This window comes from Bombina bombina, chromosome 7 (genome assembly GCF_027579735.1).
Source record: "Bombina bombina isolate aBomBom1 chromosome 7, aBomBom1.pri, whole genome shotgun sequence".
NCBI classification, from domain to species: domain Eukaryota; kingdom Metazoa; phylum Chordata; class Amphibia; order Anura; family Bombinatoridae; genus Bombina; species Bombina bombina.
Window position 1 is genome coordinate 257,095,296 of NC_069505.1, and position 20,913 is coordinate 257,116,208.

General features: G+C 41.6%; 1 protein-coding gene across 1 annotated transcript in view; it reads left to right on the top strand.

Moving 5' to 3' along the window:
* The window catches only part of LOC128666237 (laminin subunit beta-4), a 233,982-nt gene that overhangs the window by 99,765 nt on the left and 113,304 nt on the right, over positions 1–20,913 (top strand). Inside the window, exons 11-17 of the mRNA XM_053720711.1 lie at positions 817–929; positions 2,355–2,434; positions 2,516–2,672; positions 15,086–15,238; positions 19,652–19,813; positions 19,926–20,047; positions 20,291–20,411. Coding sequence (XP_053576686.1) covers positions 817–929; positions 2,355–2,434; positions 2,516–2,672; positions 15,086–15,238; positions 19,652–19,813; positions 19,926–20,047; positions 20,291–20,411 — 908 coding nt within the window. The remainder of the gene's footprint in view (positions 1–816; positions 930–2,354; positions 2,435–2,515; positions 2,673–15,085; positions 15,239–19,651; positions 19,814–19,925; positions 20,048–20,290; positions 20,412–20,913) is intronic.

A 20,913-nucleotide genomic window follows, 5' to 3' on the forward strand; every position in this document is an offset into this window, starting at 1 on the left:
GATCACTACATGGCAGGAAATAGTGCTGCCCTCTAGTGCTCTTGCAAATGGATAACATTCTTGCAAAACTGCTGCCATATAGTGCTCCAGAAATGGGCCTGCTCCTAAGCACACGTCTCTGCTTTTCAACAAAAGAAGAAGAAAAACTGACGATAGAAGTAAATTAGAAAGTTGTTTGAACTGCTGCTCTATCTAAATCATGAAAGTAAAAAATTGGGTTCCATGTCCCTTTAAGTTTACTGAGAAGTTTATACAAATGATTAATACTTTTAAAAGGATAGGAGATCTCATGCATGGGACTGACCACTGATCTATGCACATATACACGTGTCGTTTCATGTGTCATGTGACTTCCGCATACGCACGTAGCTTTCTGTAGAGACAGGTCTTGTGCATGAGAAAATTTAACACACAAAATAAATGAAATTAGTTGGGGGGTTTTTAAATCATTTTTTTTTTTGTAAAAATAAAATATATTTCAAAATATGCTTCTAAGATCATACATGGGGGCCGATTTTTCAAGCTCCGCCGACCGCTGCTCCATAACTTCCCCGTCTGCTCTGAGGCCACAGACAGAAATGATTGACACCCCCTGCTCCAGAGGGTGTCATTGCACCAGCAGTTCACAAGAACTGCTGGTGCAATGATAAATGCCGACAGCGTATGCTACATAGTATCATGTCCGCTCGCGCTATGACAAATCTACCCCATGGGCTATTGTGCATAATGTTAGTTTATTTTATTGTCATTCTCTTTGTATTTATTTTCTACATTTTTATCACATACGTTACATGCTACACAACTTGTTGCCCCCAGCGTGCAGATGTGACCCGCGTGGAATTGTAGCAGGAAACACCCCCTGTGATCAGATTAGTGGTGACTGTTACTGTAAACGTTTTGTGACGGGACGTTACTGTAACCAGTGTCTGGTGAGTAAGACCAATACCTTCTTCCCAATGTTCATCTGGTCTTACCTCTATTATTTATATATTATTATGCAGGAGTCCAAAATTTACCTCAAGGAATTTAAATTTGCTGGTTTTAAAAATTACAATATGTTGCGCTCCACTCATAATCTAGACCTTAATTAGGTGCTATGAAGCAATATATACTTTCATTATTTATTTTGCCCCTTTTCATGAAATTTCGTTTTAAAAACTGAGCAATTTCTAATTCTCAGAACTCGAAATGGACCCTGCTGACTTCTCAAGGCTAATTCTGCATATTCCCCTACTTGGCTTTATCAAAAAACAACTGCAAAACAATTTACTTTATACTAACTTTAAGAGTTTGTCTATTGAAAAATAATTGTAGTAAAAAGGATGTTAATTTGTTTAAAAATGTTAAGACTTGGCTGGTATGTTATTCTATAGCAACACAACAGAATTGTCTTGTAATTACACAGTGTTAACTGTTATTGTAAAGATGTCATAACTGGTTGTGTTACAGACCTCTCTGCCAGTAAGAGAGTTAGGGGCATATTTATCAAGCTCTGTATGGTGATTGATGCCCCGTGTTTCCGGCGAGCCTTCAGGCTCACAGTAAACAGAAGTTATGAAGCAGCGGTCTAAAGACTGCTGCTCCATAACCTGTCTGCCTGCTCTAAGGCGGCGGACAGAAATAGACAGAAATCAACCCGATCGAGTACGATCGGGTTGATTGACACCCCCCTGCTAGCAATTCTGCAGGAGGCGGTATTGCACCAGCAGTTTACAAGAACTGCTGGTGCAATGATAAATGCAGAGAGCATATGCTGTCAGCATTTATCGATGTGCAGCGGACATGATCCGCTATATCGGATCATGTCCGCTCGCACTATCATAAATAGGCCCCTTAAAGTAAATGTAAAGTTGAATGAATTAGTGCCCGTTTTTTAAAAATACTATTAAAAACAGGGGAACTTTTATTCATGAAACTTTACATTGCAGTGTTTTTTTAATACTTACCTTTTTGTTTAGGAAACGCAGACCACGATCCTCTGCCCGCAGCTCCTCTGTACTTACCTCAGCAATGACAAAATCAGCTTCCTCCAATCATAACGTTCACCCCAGAGTGTCCATCTCGTGAGGCCGTGATTGGAGGAAACAGGTTTCGTCATTGAAGTTCTAAGTACAGAGGAGCTGCAGGCAGAATATCGCGATCTGTGTTTGCTAAAGAAAAAGGTATTTTTTAAAACAAACGCTGCAATGTAAAGTTTCATGAATAAAAGTGCCCCTGTTTTTAATAATATTTATAAAAACCGGGCACTGATTCATTCAACTTTACATTCCCTTTAATTCTCCTTCTCCTCCTCTCATGCAGTGATTCTTATGAGAATAAATAGTTAATGTGAGTTTGTCATTTTTCTGTTGCAGCCTGAGTTTTGGGGTCTTAGTAACGATGTCACAGGATGCCGTCCTTGTGACTGTGATTTTGGTGGTGCTTACAACAATAGGTAAGTTCCTAATACCAAGGTGCAAGGGGAACATACCAGTATTATCTTCAGTACAACAAGTAGTTTGCTGCTGTCTTACAGGTGTTCTGTAGGGGATGGGCAGTGTGACTGTCGCCCTAATGTCATCAGTCGCCAGTGTAATGATGTGCAGCCCGGCTACTTCTGCATGCCACTGGACTATTATACGTATGAAGCAGAGAATGCCAGGGGACTAGCTCCAACAGATCCACAGTTACCGGTATGTCCCCCTCACAAATAAAAATGGCTGTATTTAGTGGGAAGTAACTTGTGTCCAGTTTTAATATATGTTATAGGGTCACCTCCCAGCTGCAATACTGTACAGGTGTACCTCATTTTATTGCGCTTCGCTTTATTGCACTTTACATATATTGCGTTTTTTACAAATTGAAGGTTTGTGGCAACCCTGTGTCATACAAGTGTATCAGCGCCATTTTCCGACATATATACACGTATAAATACATGTATACATATATACACACACATTATATATATATATATATATATATATATATATATATATATATATATATATATATATATATATATATATATATATATATATATATATACATATATTAAACAGGAATGGACTGTACTCTCAGGGTCCCAGGAAGGAAGAAACCTTGACGTGCTCCTGGGCTTGAATCTTTGGTGCCAAATGCAACTGACTCTCCCAATTTTGCTTTTAAACATTACTGTGTGCCTGCTGGTGAGTGCCAGTTTTCTATGTGTTGTGCATTTGTGTGCATATATATATATTATATATATATATTTATAAAAAATACTCTGTATATATTATATATATATATATATATATATATATATATATATATATATATATATATATATATATATATATATATATATATATATATATAAAAACACACAGAGGAAGTCTAGGGCTCACTTGCAAGTACACACGTCATGTAAGCAAAAATGGAAGAGTTAGTAACCACATCTGGCCCAGGAACTACGTCAAGGTCTCTCCCAGCCTCCTGGGCCCCTAATACAGCCAAACAATGCAAGCTCTCAATCAAACAAACTGGAAACAACCTAAGGGTGCACAGGCCTTATGTAATCTCCCTAGATACATACAAAACATGGAACTGCACTCTCAAACTGGGACTGGGTACACATCCCATGACCCTGCAAAATGCACAGCTCTGGGTGTTCAATAGAACGCACAGGCAGCTGCACATTCCCCAGAGACCCAGGCAATTAAACTCAGACAAGTCTGGGTGCAAAGCCCATAGGGCAAATTACAAAACTTATTAACACAACACACAGAAGAAGACTGGCACTCACGTGCAAGTACACAGCTAATTTGTTTTGTAATTATACCTATGGGCGTTGCACCCAGGATGGAAGAGTCATTGCCGTGGTTCCTGGGCTTGACTCATTTGGCCAGATGCGGACAAATTCCAGTTTTGCTTTTAATCTTAGCTGAGTACTTGCAAGTGAGTGCCAGACTTCCTCTGTGTGGTGGCGGTGTGTATTACATCTGGGAAGACTTAAAGGGATGAAACCTCTGTGTGGTGGCGGTGTGTATTACATCTGGGAAGACTTAAAGGGATGAAACCTCTGTGTTGTGGCGGTGTGTATTACATCTGGGGAGACTTAAAGGGATGAAACCTCTGTGTGGTGGCGGTGTGTATTACATCTGGGGAGACTTAAAGGGATGAAACCTCTGTGTGGTGGCGGTGTGTGTTACATATGGAGAAACTTAAAGGGATGAAACCTCTGTGTGGTGGCGGTGTGTATTACATCTGGGGAGACTTAAAGGGATGAAACCTCTGTGTGGTGGCGGTGTGTATTTCATCTGGGAAGACTTAAAGGGATGAAACCTCTGTGTGGTGGCGGTGTGTATTACATCTGGGAAGACTTAAAGGGATGAAACCTCTGTGTGGTGGCAGTGTGTATTACATCTGGGAAGACTTAAAGGGATGAAACCTCTGTGTGGTGGCGGTGTGTATTACATCTGGGAAGACTTAAAGGGATGAAACCTCTTTGTGGTGGCGGTGTGTGTTTCATCTGGGAAGACTTAAAGGGATGAAACCTCTGTGTGGTGGCGGTGTGTGTTTCATCTGGGAGGACTTAAAGGGATGAAACCTCTTTGTGGTGGCGGTGTGTGTTTCATCTGGGAAGACTTAAAGGGATAAAACCTCTGTGTGGTGGCGGTGTGTATTACATCTGGGAAGATTTAAAGGGATGAAACCTCTGTGTGGTGGCGGTGTATTACATCTGGGAAGACTTAAAGGGATGAAACCTCTGTGTGGTGGCGGTGTATTACATCTGGGAAGACTTAAAGGGATGAAACCTCTGTGTGGTGGCGGTGTGTATTACATCTGGGAAGACTTAAAGGGATGAAACCTCTGTGTGGTGGCGGTGTGTATTACATCTGGGAAGACTTAAAGGGATGAAACCTCTGTGTGGTGGCAGTGTGTATTACATCTGGGAAGACTTAAAGGGATGAAACCTCTGTGTTGTGGCGGTGTGTATTACATCTGGGGAGACTTAAAGGGATGAAACCTCTGTGTGGTGGCGGTGTGTATTACATCTGGGAAGACTTAAAGGGATGAAACCTCTGTGTGGTGGCGGTGTATTACATCTGGGAAGACTTAAAGGGATGAAACCTCTGTGTGGTGGCGGTGTGTATTACATCTGGGAAGACTTAAAGGGATGAAACCTCTGTGTGGTGGCGGTGTGTATTACATCTGGGGAGACTTAAAGGGATGAAACCTCTGTGTGGTGGCGGTGTGTATTACATCTGGGAAGACTTAAAGGGATGAAACCTCTGTGTGGTGGCGGTGTATTACATCTGGGAAGACTTAAAGAGATGAAACCTCTGTGTTGTGGCGGTGTGTATTACATCTGGGAAGACTTAAAGAGATGAAACCTCTGTGTGGTGGCGGTGTATTACATCTGGGAAGACTTAAAGGGATGAAACCTCTGTGTGGTGGCGGTGTGTATTACATCTGGGAAGACTTAAAGGGATGAAACCTCTGTGTGGTGGTGGTGTGTATTACATCTGGGGAGACTTAAAGGGATGAAACCTCTGTGTGGTGGCGGTGTGTATTACATCTGGGGAGACTTAAAGGGATGAAACCTCTGTGTGGTGGCTGTGTGTGTTACATCTGGGGAGACTTAAAGGGATGAAACCTCTGTGTGGTGGCGGTGTGTATTACATCTGGGGAGACTTAAAGGGATGAAACCTCTGTGTGGTGGCGGTGTGTATTTCATCTGGGAAGACTTAAAGGGATGAAACCTCTGTGTGGTGGCGGTGTGTATTACATCTGGGAAGACTTAAAGGGATGAAACCTCTGTGTGGTGGCGGTGTGTATTACATCTGGGAAGACTTAAAGGGATGAAACCTCTTTGTGGTGGCGGTGTGTGTTTCATCTGGGAAGACTTAAAGGGATGAAACCTCTGTGTGGTGGCGGTGTGTGTTTCATCTGGGAAGACTTAAAGGGATGAAACCTCTTTGTGGTGGCGGTGTGTGTTTCATCTGGGAAGACTTAAAGGGATAAAACCTCTGTGTGGTGGCGGTGTGTATTACATCTGGGAAGACTTAAAGGGATGAAACCTCTGTGTGGTGGCGGTGTATTACATCTGGGAAGACTTAAAGGGATGAAACCTCTGTGTGGTGGCAGTGTGTATTACATCTGGGAAGACTTAAAGGGATGAAACCTCTGTGTGGTGGCGGTGTGTATTACATCTTGGAAGACTTAAAGGGATGAAACTTCTGTGTGGTGGCGGTGTGTATTACATCTGGGAAGACTTAAAGGGATGAAACCTCTGTGTGGTGGCAGTGTGTATTACATCTGGGAAGACTTAAAGGGATGAAACCTCTGTGTGGTGGCGGTGTGTATTACATCTGGGGAGACTTAAAGGGATGAAACCTCTGTGTGGTGGCGGTGTGTATTACATCTGGGAAGACTTAAAGGGATGAAACCTCTGTGTGGTGGCGGTGTATTACATCTGGGAAGACTTAAAGGGATGAAACCTCTGTGTGGTGGCGGTGTGTATTACATCTGGGAAGACTTAAAGGGATGAAACCTCTGTGTGGTGGCAGTGTGTATTACATCTGGGAAGACTTAAAGGGATGAAACCTCTGTGTGGTGGCGGTGTGTATTACATCTGGGGAGACTTAAAGGGATGAAACCTCTGTGTGGTGGCAGTGTGTGTTTCATCTGGGAAGACTTAAAGGGATGAAACCTCTGTGTGGTGGCGGTGTGTATTACATCTGGGAAGACTTAAAGGGATGAAACCTCTGTGTGGTGGCAGTGTGTATTACATCTGGGAAGACTTAAAGGGATGAAACCTCTGTGTGGTGGCGGTGTGTATTACATCTGGGGAGACTTAAAGGGATGAAACCTCTGTGTGGTGGCAGTGTGTGTTTCATCTGGGAAGACTTAAAGGGATATGAAACCCAAAAGTTTTCTTTTGTGATTCAGGCAGAGCATAACATTTTAAAAAAGTTTCCTATTTACTTCTATTATAAAAAATTTTTTAACTCCCATGATATTCTGTGTTGAAGAGATACCTAGGTGTCTGGAGCACTATATGGCAGGAAACAGTGCTGCCATCTAGTGCTCTTGCAAATGGATAACATTCTTGTAAATTTTCTGCCATACAGTGCTACAGAAATGGGCTGGCTCCTAAGCTTACGCCCTGCTTTTCAACAAAAGATACCAAGAGAATGAAGAAAAATTGATAATAGAAGTAAATTACAGTTGTTTAAAATTGCTGCTCTATCTGAATCATGAAAGAAAATTTTTGGATTTCATATCCCTTTAATTTGTGTCATATAAACCACTGCTGAGAAGGTGCAATGTTTTAATACAGGTGCACGGGCCCTTACAGCATATGTGCATATGCCGCTGAAAAACAGCAGTACTAGCACAAAATAGCAATATATTGCACAAATGCTTCTATTTCAAACTGAAATGCTCCCATGCACGTTTTCATTTTGTTCTTTCTAGCTCTTTAATTTGAGAAACAGGAGTATCTTAAAGGGACATGAAACTCAAACATTTTCTTTCATGATTTCATTATTATTATTATTCTTTATTTATAAAGCGCCAACAGATTCCGCAGCGCTGCCCATGGGTACAAGGATAACAGTACAATGGAGAAACAATACGATGAAAGACAACATTTTTACAGACACATATAGGGGGAATTGAGGGCCCTATTCCTGTGGGAACTTACAATCTAGATGGGTAGGAGGATGGAAAACAGGAGGTGGGGACTGCAAAGGTGAGAATGATATTAGTGAGGAGATAGAGGGCAACTGTTAGTTAAGTGAAGTTAGTTTGTTAATAAGTCGGGTGATAAGCTTCCCTGAACAAAAAGGTCTTTAGGGAACATTTAAAGGAGGAGGGGTTAGGGGCAAGTCTGAGAGGAGGTGATGGTAGAGGACGTAAGAAGCAGGTTATTGTTGGATCTTAGGGGGTGGGCAGGAGTGTATTTGCTGATAAGTGAGGACAGGTAGGGTGGGGCAGCATTGGTGAGGGCTTTGTAGGTCAGGGTGAGAATTTTGAATTTAACTCTGTTGTAGATGGGGAGCCAGTGAAGGGACTCACAGAGAGGTGCAGCAGAAACAGAGCGTCGAGAGAGGTGAATTAGTCTGGCAGATGCATTTAGGACGGATTGGAGGGGAGAGAGGCGGGAGAGAGGGAGGCCAGTTAGTAAGTTGTTACAGTAGTCAAGTCGGGAAATTACCAGGGAGTGGATTAGCTGTTTAGTAGTTTCAGCACTTAGAAACGGACGAATTTTGGAGATGTTGCGTAGGTGGTTGCGGCAGGATGAAGAGAGCAATTGGATGTGGAAAATGAAGGACAGATTTGAGTCAAGCGTGACTCCAAGGCAGCGGACTTGGGGTGATGGGGTGATAGTGGTGCCGCCAACAGTGATGGAAAAATTAGAAACTGGAGTAGAGTTAGAGGGGGGTATTAGAAGTAGTTTGGTCTTGGACATGTTTATACTTAGGTGGTGAGAGGCCATCCAGGAGGAAATGACAGATAAGCAGTCGCTGATGTGAGAATTGACAGAAGGAGAGAGTGCAGGGGTGGAAAGGTAGATCTGGGTATCGTCAGCATAGAGATGATAGCTGAAGCCATAGCTGTTGATAAGTTTACCCAGTGAAGAAGTGTAAATAGAGAAGAGTAGAGGACCCAGGACAGAGCCTTGAGGTACTCCAACAGACAGAGGCAAAAGAGAGGAGGAGTCACCAGCAGAAGAGACGGAGAAGGATCTGTTAGAGAGATAAGAGTGAATCCAGGAGAGGGCAGTGTCACAGACCCCAAGAGAGCTAAGAGTCTGTAGGAGAAGGGGATGTTCAACAGTGTCGAAAGCAGCAGAGAGGTCCAGTAAGATGAGTATAGAGTAGTAGCCTTTGTTTTTAGCAGAAAGGAGATCGTTAGTAACCTTGGTGAGGGCAGTCTCAGTTGAGTGTTGGGGATTTAGGTAGAACATACAATTTGGCAGTTTACTTCTATTATCAAATTTGTTTCCTTCTCTTGGTATCAATTGTTGAAGGAGCAGCAATGCACTACTGGTTTCTAACTGATCACATGGGTGAGCCAATGACAATCGGTATAAATATGCAGCCACCAATCAGCGGCTAGAACCTAGGTTCTTTGCTGCTCCTGAGCTTACCTAGATACATGAGCTTACCAAGATAAACCTTTCAGCAAAGGATAACAAGAGAAATAAATTGAAATGTAGCTTGTATGCTCTGTCTAAATCATGAATGTCTAATTACAACTTTACTGTCCCTTTAAAACGAATGTATAAAATGTGTCCTGAAAGCTCCTTATCCTATAACTCCTGGGGCGCAGTATCACCTGAGATCGCTGGCTAATTCCTTGTTGCAACTTGCTGTGACTTTGTGCTCATCTTACTGAGGGATCTGCCTGGGTGACAGCTCTGTCATATGAAAATCCCTTTTGTTTCATCTCAAAGCCTTTCCTGCAGAGCGCGGCGCCGTGGCGTGCTAGGGATGAGCGTTATTGTTTTTGTGCATTTATCAGGCCTGTCAAGTCTAGTTATTTTCACTCTGAGCAGTCTACATCTGATGTACAAGCTGAGGTCACATCTTTTGTTTTCTTATAGCACTGAGCAAAAGATACCAGCAATTAACTAAATCTACAATTATACATTTTAGTTCATTACGCTCAATGAATTAAAGGGACATGAAACTGCAAATTTTCTCTCATGGTTCAGATAGTACGTACAACTTTCCTATTTACTATCTTATCAAACTTCCTTCTCTTTGTATCCTTGTTGAAGGAGAAACAGTGCTTACAGCATGCTGAACACATCTGGTGAGCCAATGACAAGATATAAAAAATGCATATGGCACCAAACAGCAGCTAGCTCCCAGTAATGCATTCCTGTTGCTGAGCCTACCTAGGTATGCTGACCAGATGTGCTCAGCTAGCTTCCAGTACTTTAACAAAGGATACCAAAAGAACAAAGTGAGTTTGATCATAGAAGTAAATTGGAAAGATGTTTAAATTGTATGTTTATCTGAATCATGAATCACGTCCCTTTAATTGCTTCATTGAAACATTCTGGCAAATACATAGGTATCAGTTGGGTACCACTCTCACGCTATTCCTGCAGCCATTTATTTGTGCAGCCGATTTCAACAACATACATCCTCACACAAGCAAGCACTGTGTCACATGTAACCATTATCACCAATGCCAGCACAAACACACTCTCACACTATTCCTGCAACCATTTATTTGTGCAGCCGATTGCAACAACATACACCTGCACACAAGCAAGCACTGTGTCACATGTAACCATTGTCACCAATGCCAGCACAAACACACTCTCACACTATTCCTGCAACCATTTATTTGTGCAGCCTATTGCAACAACATACACCTGCACACAAGCAAGCACTGTGTCACATGTAACCATTGTTACCAATGCCAGCACAAACACACTCACACTATTCCTGCAGCCATTTATTTGTGCAGCCGATTGTAACAACATACACCTGCACACAAGCAAGCACTGTGTCACATGTAACCATTGTCACCAATGCCAGCACAAACACACTCTCACACTATTCCTGCAACCATTTATTTGTGCAGCCTATTGCAACAACATACACCCGCACACAAGCAAGCGCTGTGTCACATGTAACCATTGTTACCAATGCCAGCACAAACACACTGTCACACTATTCCTGCAGCCATTTATTTGTGCAGCCGATTGTAACAACATACACCTGCACACAAGCAAGCACTGTGTCACATGTAACCATTGTCACCAATGCCAGCACAAACACACTCTCACACTATTCCTGCAGCCATTTATTTGTGCAGCCGATTGCAACAACATACACCCGCACACAAGCAAGCACTGTGTCACATGTAACCATTGTCACCAATGCCAGCACAAACACACTCACACTATTCCTGCAGCCATTTATTTGTGCAGCCTATTGCAACAACATACACCCTCACACAAGCAAGCACTGTGTCACATGTAACCATTGTCACCAATGCCAGCACAAACACACTTTCACACTATTCCTGCAGCCATTTATTTGTGCAGCCTATTGCAACAACATACACCCGCACACAAGCAAGCACTGTGTCACATGTAACCATTGTCACCAATGCCAGCACAAACACACTCTCACACTATTCCTGCAGCCATTTATTTGTGCAGCCTATTGCAACAACATACACCTGCACACAAGCAAGCACTGTGTCACATGTAACCATTGTCACCAATGCCAGCACAAACACACTCTCACACTATTCCTGCAACCATTTATTTGTGCAGCCTATTGCAACAACATACACCTGCACACAAGCAAGCACTGTGTCACATGTAACCATTGTCACCAATGCCAGCACAAACACACTCTCACACTATTCCTGCAACCATTTATTTGTGCAGCCTATTGCAACAACATACACCTGCACACAAGCAAGCACTGTGTCACATGTAACCATTGTTACCAATGCCAGCACAAACACACTCACACTATTCCTGCAGCCATTTATTTGTGCAGCCGATTGTAACAACATACACCTGCACACAAGCAAGCACTGTGTCACATGTAACCATTGTCACCAATGCCAGCACAAACACACTCTCACACTATTCCTGCAACCATTTATTTGTGCAGCCTATTGCAACAACATACACCCGCACACAAGCAAGCGCTGTGTCACATGTAACCATTGTTACCAATGCCAGCACAAACACACTCACACTATTCCTGCAGCCATTTATTTGTGCAGCCTATTGCAACAACATACACCTGCACACAAGCAAGCACTGTGTCACATGTAACCATTGTCACCAATGCCAGCACAAACACACTCTCACACTATTCCTGCAACCATTTATTTGTGCAGCCTATTGCAACAACATACACCTGCACACAAGCAAGCACTGTGTCACATGTAACCATTGTTACCAATGCCAGCACAAACACACTCACACTATTCCTGCAGCCATTTATTTGTGCAGCCGATTGTAACAACATACACCTGCACACAAGCAAGCACTGTGTCACATGTAACCATTGTCACCAATGCCAGCACAAACACACTCTCACACTATTCCTGCAACCATTTATTTGTGCAGCCTATTGCAACAACATACACCTGCACACAAGCAAGCATTGTGTCACATGTAACCATTGTCACCAATGCCAGCACAAACACACTCTCACTATTCCTGCAGCCATTTATTTGTGCAGCCGATTGTAACAACATACACCTGCACACAAGCAAGCACTGTGTCACATGTAACCATTGTCACCAATGCCAGCACAAACACACTCTCACACTATTCCTGCAACCATTTATTTGTGCAGCCTATTGCAACAACATACACCCGCACACAAGCAAGCGCTGTGTCACATGTAACCATTGTTACCAATGCCAGCACAAACACACTCACACTATTCCTGCAGCCATTTATTTGTGCAGCCTATTGCAACAACATACACCTGCACACAAGCAAGCACTGTGTCACATGTAACCATTGTCACCAATGCCAGCACAAACACACTCTCACACTATTCCTGCAACCATTTATTTGTGCAGCCGATTGTAACAACATACACCTGCACACAAGCAAGCACTGTGTCACATGTAACCATTGTCACCAATGCCAGCACAAACACACTCTCACACTATTCCTGCAACCATTTATTTGTGCAGCCGATTGTAACAACATACACCTGCACACAAGCAAGCACTGTGTCACATGTAACCATTGTCACCAATGCCAGCACAAACACACTCTCACACTATTCCTGCAGCCATTTATTTGTGCAGCCTATTGCAACAACATACACCCGCACACAAGCAAGCACTGTGTCACATGTAACCATTGTCACCAATGCCAGCACAAACACACTCTCACACTATTCCTGCAGCCATTTATTTGTGCAGCCTATTGCAACAACATACACCTGCACACAAGCAAGCACTGTGTCACATGTAACCATTGTCACCAATGCCAGCACAAACACACTCTCACACTATTCCTGCAACCATTTATTTGTGCAGCCGATTGTAACAACATACACCTGCACACAAGCAAGCACTGTGTCACATGTAACCATTGTCACCAATGCCAGCACAAACACACTCTCACACTATTCCTGCAGCCATTTATTTGTGCAGCCGATTGTAACAACATACACCTGCACACAAGCAAGCACTGTGTCACATGTAACCATTGTCACCAATGCCAGCACAAACACACTCTCACACTATTCCTGCAGCCATTTATTTGTGCAGCCTATTGCAACAACATACACCTGCACACAAGCAAGCACTGTGTCACATGTAACCATTGTCACCAATGCCAGCACAAACACACTCACACTATTCCTGCAGCCATTTATTTGTGCAGCCTATTGCAACAACATACACCTGCACACAAGCAAGCACTGTGTCACATGTAACCATTGTCACCAATGCCAGCACAAACACACTCTCACACTATTCCTGCAGCCATTTATTTGTGCAGCCTATTGCAACAACATACACCTGCACACAAGCAAGCACTGTGTCACATGTAACCATTGTCACCAATGCCAGCACAAACACACTCACACTATTCCTGCAGCCATTTATTTGTGCAGCCTATTGCAACAACATACACCTGCACACAAGCAAGCGCTGACACCCAGTCAGTCATACACACTTGTGTTCTGTTTGATAACTACACCCTTACACAAGCTGTCAATCATGTGAAACACACACTATAAAATACTCACAGTGCCAGATCTACTGGTGACCATGTTACCCACCATTCCTTTTTGTCACATGACATTACTGACAGTGTATTTGTGTGCAACCACCTACATACCTAGCTCGGGTCTAGAGAGTAAAGGAGCAGGTGCTGAATATAGCTGCAAACAAAAGAAACAGAATTAAAGGGATATGAAACCCAACATTTTTCTTTCATGATTCAGACAGAGCGTGTGATTTTAAACAACTTTCTAATTTACTTCTATTATACATTTTTCTTTGTTCTCTTGGTATCTTTTGTGGAAAAGCAGGAACATGAGCAAAGGAGCGTGCACATTTCTGGAGCAGTATATGGCAGCAGTTTTGCAAGAATGTTATCCATTTGCAAGAGCACTAGAGGGCAGCGCTATTTCCTGCCATTTACTGCTCCAAATGCCTAACTAGGTATCTCTTCAACAAAGAATATCATGGGCACGAAGCAAAATTTATAATAGAAGTAAACTGGATTTTTTTTTTTTTAAATGTTATATATACTCTGTCTGAATCACAAAAGAACATGTTTGGCTTTCATATCCCTTTAAACTCGATATCATGGGATGAGCCAGGCAGGTGCCCATATGAATGTTCCTCCCTAGGAAGCTGCCCAATGATAAATCAGCTTACTTACAACCATTTATGACCCTTGACCATATGTTTTTTTTACTTTTTGGAAATTCCTGTCTGGAATATCATGATGTAAAGAAATATATTTACAGTAATTGTTACCTAAAAACTACATAATATATCAGTGTTCTTCACAGAAAATTTTGCCAGACGGGTGGCATTATGAAGTAGCCGGGTGGCATTATGAAGTAGCCGGGTGGCATTATGAAGTAGCCGTGTGACATTATGAAGTAACCGGGTAGCATTATGAAGTAGCTGGGTGGCATTATGAAGTAGCAGTGTGACATTATGAAGTAACCGGGGGCATTATGAAGTAATCAGGTGGCATTATGAAGTAGCTAGTTGCCATTATGAAATAGCCGGGTGGCATTATGATGTAGCCGTGTGACATTATGAAGTAGCCGTGTGACATTATGAAGTAACCGGGTAGCATTATGAAGTAGCTGGGTGGCATTATGAAGTAGCAGTGTGACATTATGAAGTAACCGGGGGCATTATGAAGTAATCAGGTGGCATTATGAAGTAGCTAGTTGCCATTATGAAATAGCCGGGTGGCATTATGATGTAGCAGGGTGCCATTATGAAGTAGCTGGGTTCGGAGCATTGTAAAAAAAATGTAATATCATTACATTGTCTGCTATCCAAAGCACAAATTAATTGCATAACTTAACAAATGCATTTAATGAAACATACACTGTTTAAATGTGATTATCTGTATTAGGGCTCGCCTAAACCCGAGGCCCAGACAGACTGCTTGGAGTATTACAATGGGATACAGAATGGGAAGAAGGTGAGGCTACGGCGTCATCGTAGGACCATCCGTGTGCTGCAGAGACGAGCGTCCCAAACCCGCAGCCGCCAGTTACAGCAGAAGGTAGGCAGGTTACTTAAAGGTCTCACCAGCCTCTCCAGTCTCTCCAGTTAATTCATAGCAGCTGATTCAATAATGAACAAAGAGATGAGCAAACCTCAGTGAAATAGCTACATAACTAATGATGCCTGAGTATCTGTAGAAACCTCTAGTAGACCACTAGTTTGTATGAGCATCACTTGCCTAGGGGTGACACCTATTTTGGAATTAAATACTGGCTGTGCTAATCAGCATAAATTTGCATAAATAATTCTGCAGCATAAATCAGAAACTAATAAAGCTGATTTTGAATGATCATTTATTTCCTGTTAGACCCCAACACACATATATGCAGTTTCACCATAACATGTAATTATTTCTCTAGTTATTCATTATTATCTACAATAGCCTGAGCGTTAAAAATATCAGTCATGGTGATAAAATACCCTACCCTAGCTTTATGTACTTGTATATTATGTAAGTACACAGTCATGTGATAAAATACCCTACCCGCGCCTTATGTACTTGTATATTATGTAAGTACACAGTCATGGTGATAAAATACCCTACCCGAGCCTTATGTACTTGTATATTATGTAAGTACACAGTCATGGTGATAAAATACCCTACCCTAGCCTTATGCACTTGTATATTATATAAGTACACAGTCATGGTGATAAAATACCCTACCCGAGCCTTATGTACTTGTATATTATTTAAGTACACAGTCATGTGATAAAATACCCTACCCTAACCTTATTTACTTATCACGAGAGTGCGCTTCCATAGGCTACATACAAATATTTTTACTGGGAACACACATTTTCCATAGACCACAATGTAAAGGCACTTTTCAGTGCCATTTTTATCCTAACACCCCACTCCCACCAACTCTAGCCCCAAAATACTGCCTGGTGCATTCATTTTATTAAAAAATAAAGATGCTGCCATCATTCGGGTAGATTACGAGTCTTACGTTATGAGGGGTGCGGTGCTAACTTGCAGTTTTTTCTCACCGCTCACTTTCCTACAGCGCTGGTATTACAGGTTTTTACAAACACGGCATTAACAGGCAAGAAGTGAGCGTAGAGCAAAATTGAGCTCCACACTTCACTCCAAAACCAGCGCTGCTTAAGTCAACAGTGAGCTGGTTGTACGTGCTCATGCACGATTTCCCCATAGACATCAATGGGGAGAGCCGGCTGAGAAAAAGTCTAACACCTGCAAAAAAGCAGCGTTAAACTCAGTAACGCAGCCCCATTGATTCCTATGGGGAAACGCATTTTATGTTTACACCTAACACCCTAACATAACCCTCGAGTCTAAACACCCCTAATCTTACACTTATTAATCCCTAATCTGCCACCCCCGACATCGCAGACACCTGCATTATACTTATTAACACCTAATCTGCCACTCTGGACACCGCCGCCACCTACATTATACTTATTAACCCCTAATCTGCTGCCCCCAACATCGCCGACACCTACATTATATTTATTAACCCCTAATCTCCCGCCCCCAATGTTTCCTCAACCTACCGACATTTATTAACCCCTAATCTGCCGCCCCAACGTCGCCGCCACTATATTAAATTTATTAAAACCTAAATCTAACCCTAACCCTAACACCCCCTAACTTAAATATAATTAAAATAAATATAAATAAAATTACTATCATTAACTAAATTATTCCTATTTAAAACTAAATACTTACCTATAAAATAAACCCTAAGCTAGCTACAATATAACTAATAGTTACATTGTAGCTAGCTTAGGGTTTATTTTTATTTTACAGGCAAGTTTGTATTTATTTTAACTAGGTAGAATAGTTACTAAATAGTTATTAACTATTTAATAACTACCTAGCTAAAATAAATACAAATTGACCTTTAAAATAAAACCTAACCTAAGTTACACTAAAACCTAACACTACACTACAATTAAATAATTTCCCTACATTAAATACAATTAAATAAATTACATGAAATTAGCTAAACCACAAAAAAACAACACTAAATTAAAGAAAATAAAAAACAAATTACAAGATCTTTAAACGAATTACACCTAATCTAATAGCCCTATCCAAATAAAAAAAGCCCACCCAAAATTAAAAAAAAAACTCTAGCCTAAACTAAACTATCAATAGCCCTTAAAAGGGTCTTTTGCGGGGCATTTCCCCAAAGAAATCAGCTCTTTTACCTGTAAAAAAAATACACACAACACCCCCAACAGTAAAACCCACCACCCACACATCCAACCCCCCAAATAAAACCCTAACTAAAAAAACCTAAGGGTGGGCATTGCCCTTAAAAGGGAATTTAGCTCTATTGCTGCCCAAAGCCCTAACCTAAAAAATAAACCCAACCAATACACCCTTAAAAATTCCTAACACTAACCCCCGAAGATTCACTTACCGGGAGAAGTCTACATCCAAGCGGCAAGATGTCCTCAAAGAAGCCGGCAGAAGTGGTCCTCCAGACGGGCAGAAGTGGTCCTCCAGATAGGCAGAAATCTTCATCCAGACGGCATCTTCTATCTTCATCCTTCCGACGTGGAGCGGGTCCATCTTCAAGACATCCAGCGTGGAGATGGCATCCCTTAGATTCCGATTGGCTGATAGAATTCTATCAGCCAATCGGAATTAAGGTAGAAAAATTCCTATTGGCTGATGCAATCAGCCAATAGGATTGAGCTGGCATTCTATTGGCTGTTCCAATCAGCGCTGTGGAATCTGTTGGCGCTCTACAAATAACCGATAATAATAATAATAGAGGGTGTTAGGGTTAGGGTTAGACTTAGGTTTAAAGGGTTAATAAATTTAGAAAAGTGGCGGCGACGTTGTGGACGGCAGATTAGGGGTTAATAAATATAATGTAGGTGGCGGCGATGTCCGGAGCGGAAGATTAGGGGTTAAAAATTTTATTTTAGTATTTGTGATGTGGGAGGGCCTCGGTTTAGGGGTTAATAGGTAGTTTATGGGTGTTAGTGTACTTTTTAGCACTTTAGTTATGAGTTTTATGCTACAGCGTTGTAGTGTAAAACTCATAACTACTGACTTTAAAATGCATTAGGAATCTTGACGGGATAGGGTGTACTGCTCACTTTTTGGCCTCCCAGGACATACTCGTAATACCGGCGCTATGGAAGTCCCAAAGAAAAAAGACTTTACGAAATTTACGTAAGTCAGTTTGCGGTAAGGCCAAAAAAGTGTGCGGTACCCCTATACCTGCAAGACTCGTAATGCCAGCGGGCGTAAAAAAGCAGCGTTAGGACCTGTTAACGCTGCTTTTTCACCTTACCGCAAAACTCGTAATCTAGGCGTTTGTGTATATAACACAGTATTTTGGGACACATTTATAAAATTAACCAGAGATCTGATCTCTGTTTAATTTTATAAGCGCTAATTCGTGCCACAAATTTGCAATAGCAATAACCAGCCTCTAGTAATGGCTGATTAATTATCGCATGCCCACAAACCGGCAAATTTGTGTTTCCAACTTTTCTGAGCTTTTAATTCCTTGAGACAATTAATATTTCTAAATAACATCCCTTCCATTTACAAACGTTACCAGAAAACCAATGGTATAAAATGTAGCTTTTATAGTCTAAGACTGCTGTATCCATCTAGTTGTTGTTATTATAATAATTATTATTAATATTATTATTATTATTATTATTATTATTATACATTATTAGACATGTGCATGAACAAAAATTCGATTTGGGTGAATCATTATTAAAACAAATGTCATCTAATATTTGTTAAGGGGCTCACTCAGAATTTGTCTGTTGTGTCTTAAGTTCAGGGCATCAGAGGAGCCACTGGACAGCAGCTTAAATTTACATAAAGTTACAGTAGTAGCTAGTGCTAGTGCAGCACACCAGCAGCAGCACAGCTTTGCTTTTTTATAATGTTGTTAGGACTGGCCAAAAACCTATTGGCTGACATCAGAATCAATCAACTGAGAAAGACATTGTTAAATCATTATTGAATACTGTAAAGCCTTTTACCCCTAAATAGTGTAAATCTGAACATGCCCTCTCCACCTTCAGTTTTAACCACACAAACAACACAACTAAATGTATTTTTCTTGCATGCATTTGGTTTGTTTGTTTTTTTGTTAAAGGGACATTCATTTATCATTCATCAAAATCAAATGCACAAGTATATTTATAATTGTCATGTTCCAGTAGATTTGCTATACAGGGGCTATAATAATTAAAGACAAGAGAGGGAAGCCAGACAGGAACAGAAGGATAACAGGGTCTTGCTTCCTAGAGAACTTACAGTCTATATGGGAGTTGGAGATATAAGGTGGTCTCTTGAGTTAATTACTTTAGTATCATTAACAGCTGGCAGCACAAGTTGCCTATGAGCTTTTATATATAAACACAAGTCTGCTGGGAAATCGTTACTTTTTCTTGTCTACTGCAGCCTGATGTAGAGATTATCCGGCGGGAGCACACAACGGACCACATGATTACCTGGACAGGCCCTGGGTTTGCTCGTGTCAGGGATGGAGCTGGACTGCTGTTCCATATCAATAATATTCCATATCCCATGGACTATGAAATCATGATCCGATATGAGCCAGAGGTAAGTACTGAATACCTGTGTATATATAGCCCAAGCTGGATAGTTACCGCTCCTCACTTTTGAATAGTAAGGGAAGTGAAAGAGTTAATAAGTTTATTGTTTATTGGTGCAGTCTGCAGAGGACTGGGAAGCCATTGTCAGTGTGACGTCACAGATGTTACCTACAAGTCCTCGCTGCGGCAACGTCCTGCCCTCAGAGCAGATGTACAGGGAGAAACTTCCGCACACTGAGAGGTAAATGTGTCACAGGGTCTCATAGGTACATAAGCAGAACAACCAGGACACTATATATATTATTTTACCTATTTAATATGATGTCTCAGTTGCTTTATGTTATACACCAGTTTCTCTATTCATGTTGGGTTTTCCTGAGGGGGCACATATAGCAGACATATTTTATTTGCCATCCATGTTCACATGCACATCATGTTCCTGTGTCTGACATAATGTAACTAATCCTTTTCACTCTATACTCAGGTATCTGGCGCTCCCAAGCCCCTTCTGCTTTGAGCCAAATAACCAGTATGAGATCAGCATTCGGTTCCAGCGCTGGGGTGTCTCCAACCGTCACCCAGGCGCTTTTATACTCATTGACTCGGTAAGTCTGTCCTGATAATTAGTTAGTGGGGGGAAGGGCTCCCCTGTACTTCAGGAATATGTGGGGAACTCTGTGGCCTATCCATGCCAGTTCTGGTGATACAATTTATACCTTATGCCATTTAACTAAAGCTCCAGAATTCTTGTTAAACAACAGATTTAGTGGTTACCTGAGATGTACAGAAAAATACTCTTCTACAGACAACAGTTGGAGATTGTGTTAATCCTGCACATGTACCTAAATCAGACCTGGCACTATAAGTTGCACCATGGGACACAGGCTGCATATGACAGGGCTGGCACATAGGGATAATATTTTATGGCTAATATATTACTCTCATATGGACTCTATCAGCTGTGTATCAGCCTACTCTTGTATAAAGGTCCCTCCAGTCTGTGAGACTGCTGATTATAGGTATCAGCCTACTTTTGTATAAAGATTCCATCAGTCTGTGAGACTGATGATTATAGGTATCAGCCTACTCTTGTATAAAGATTCCTCC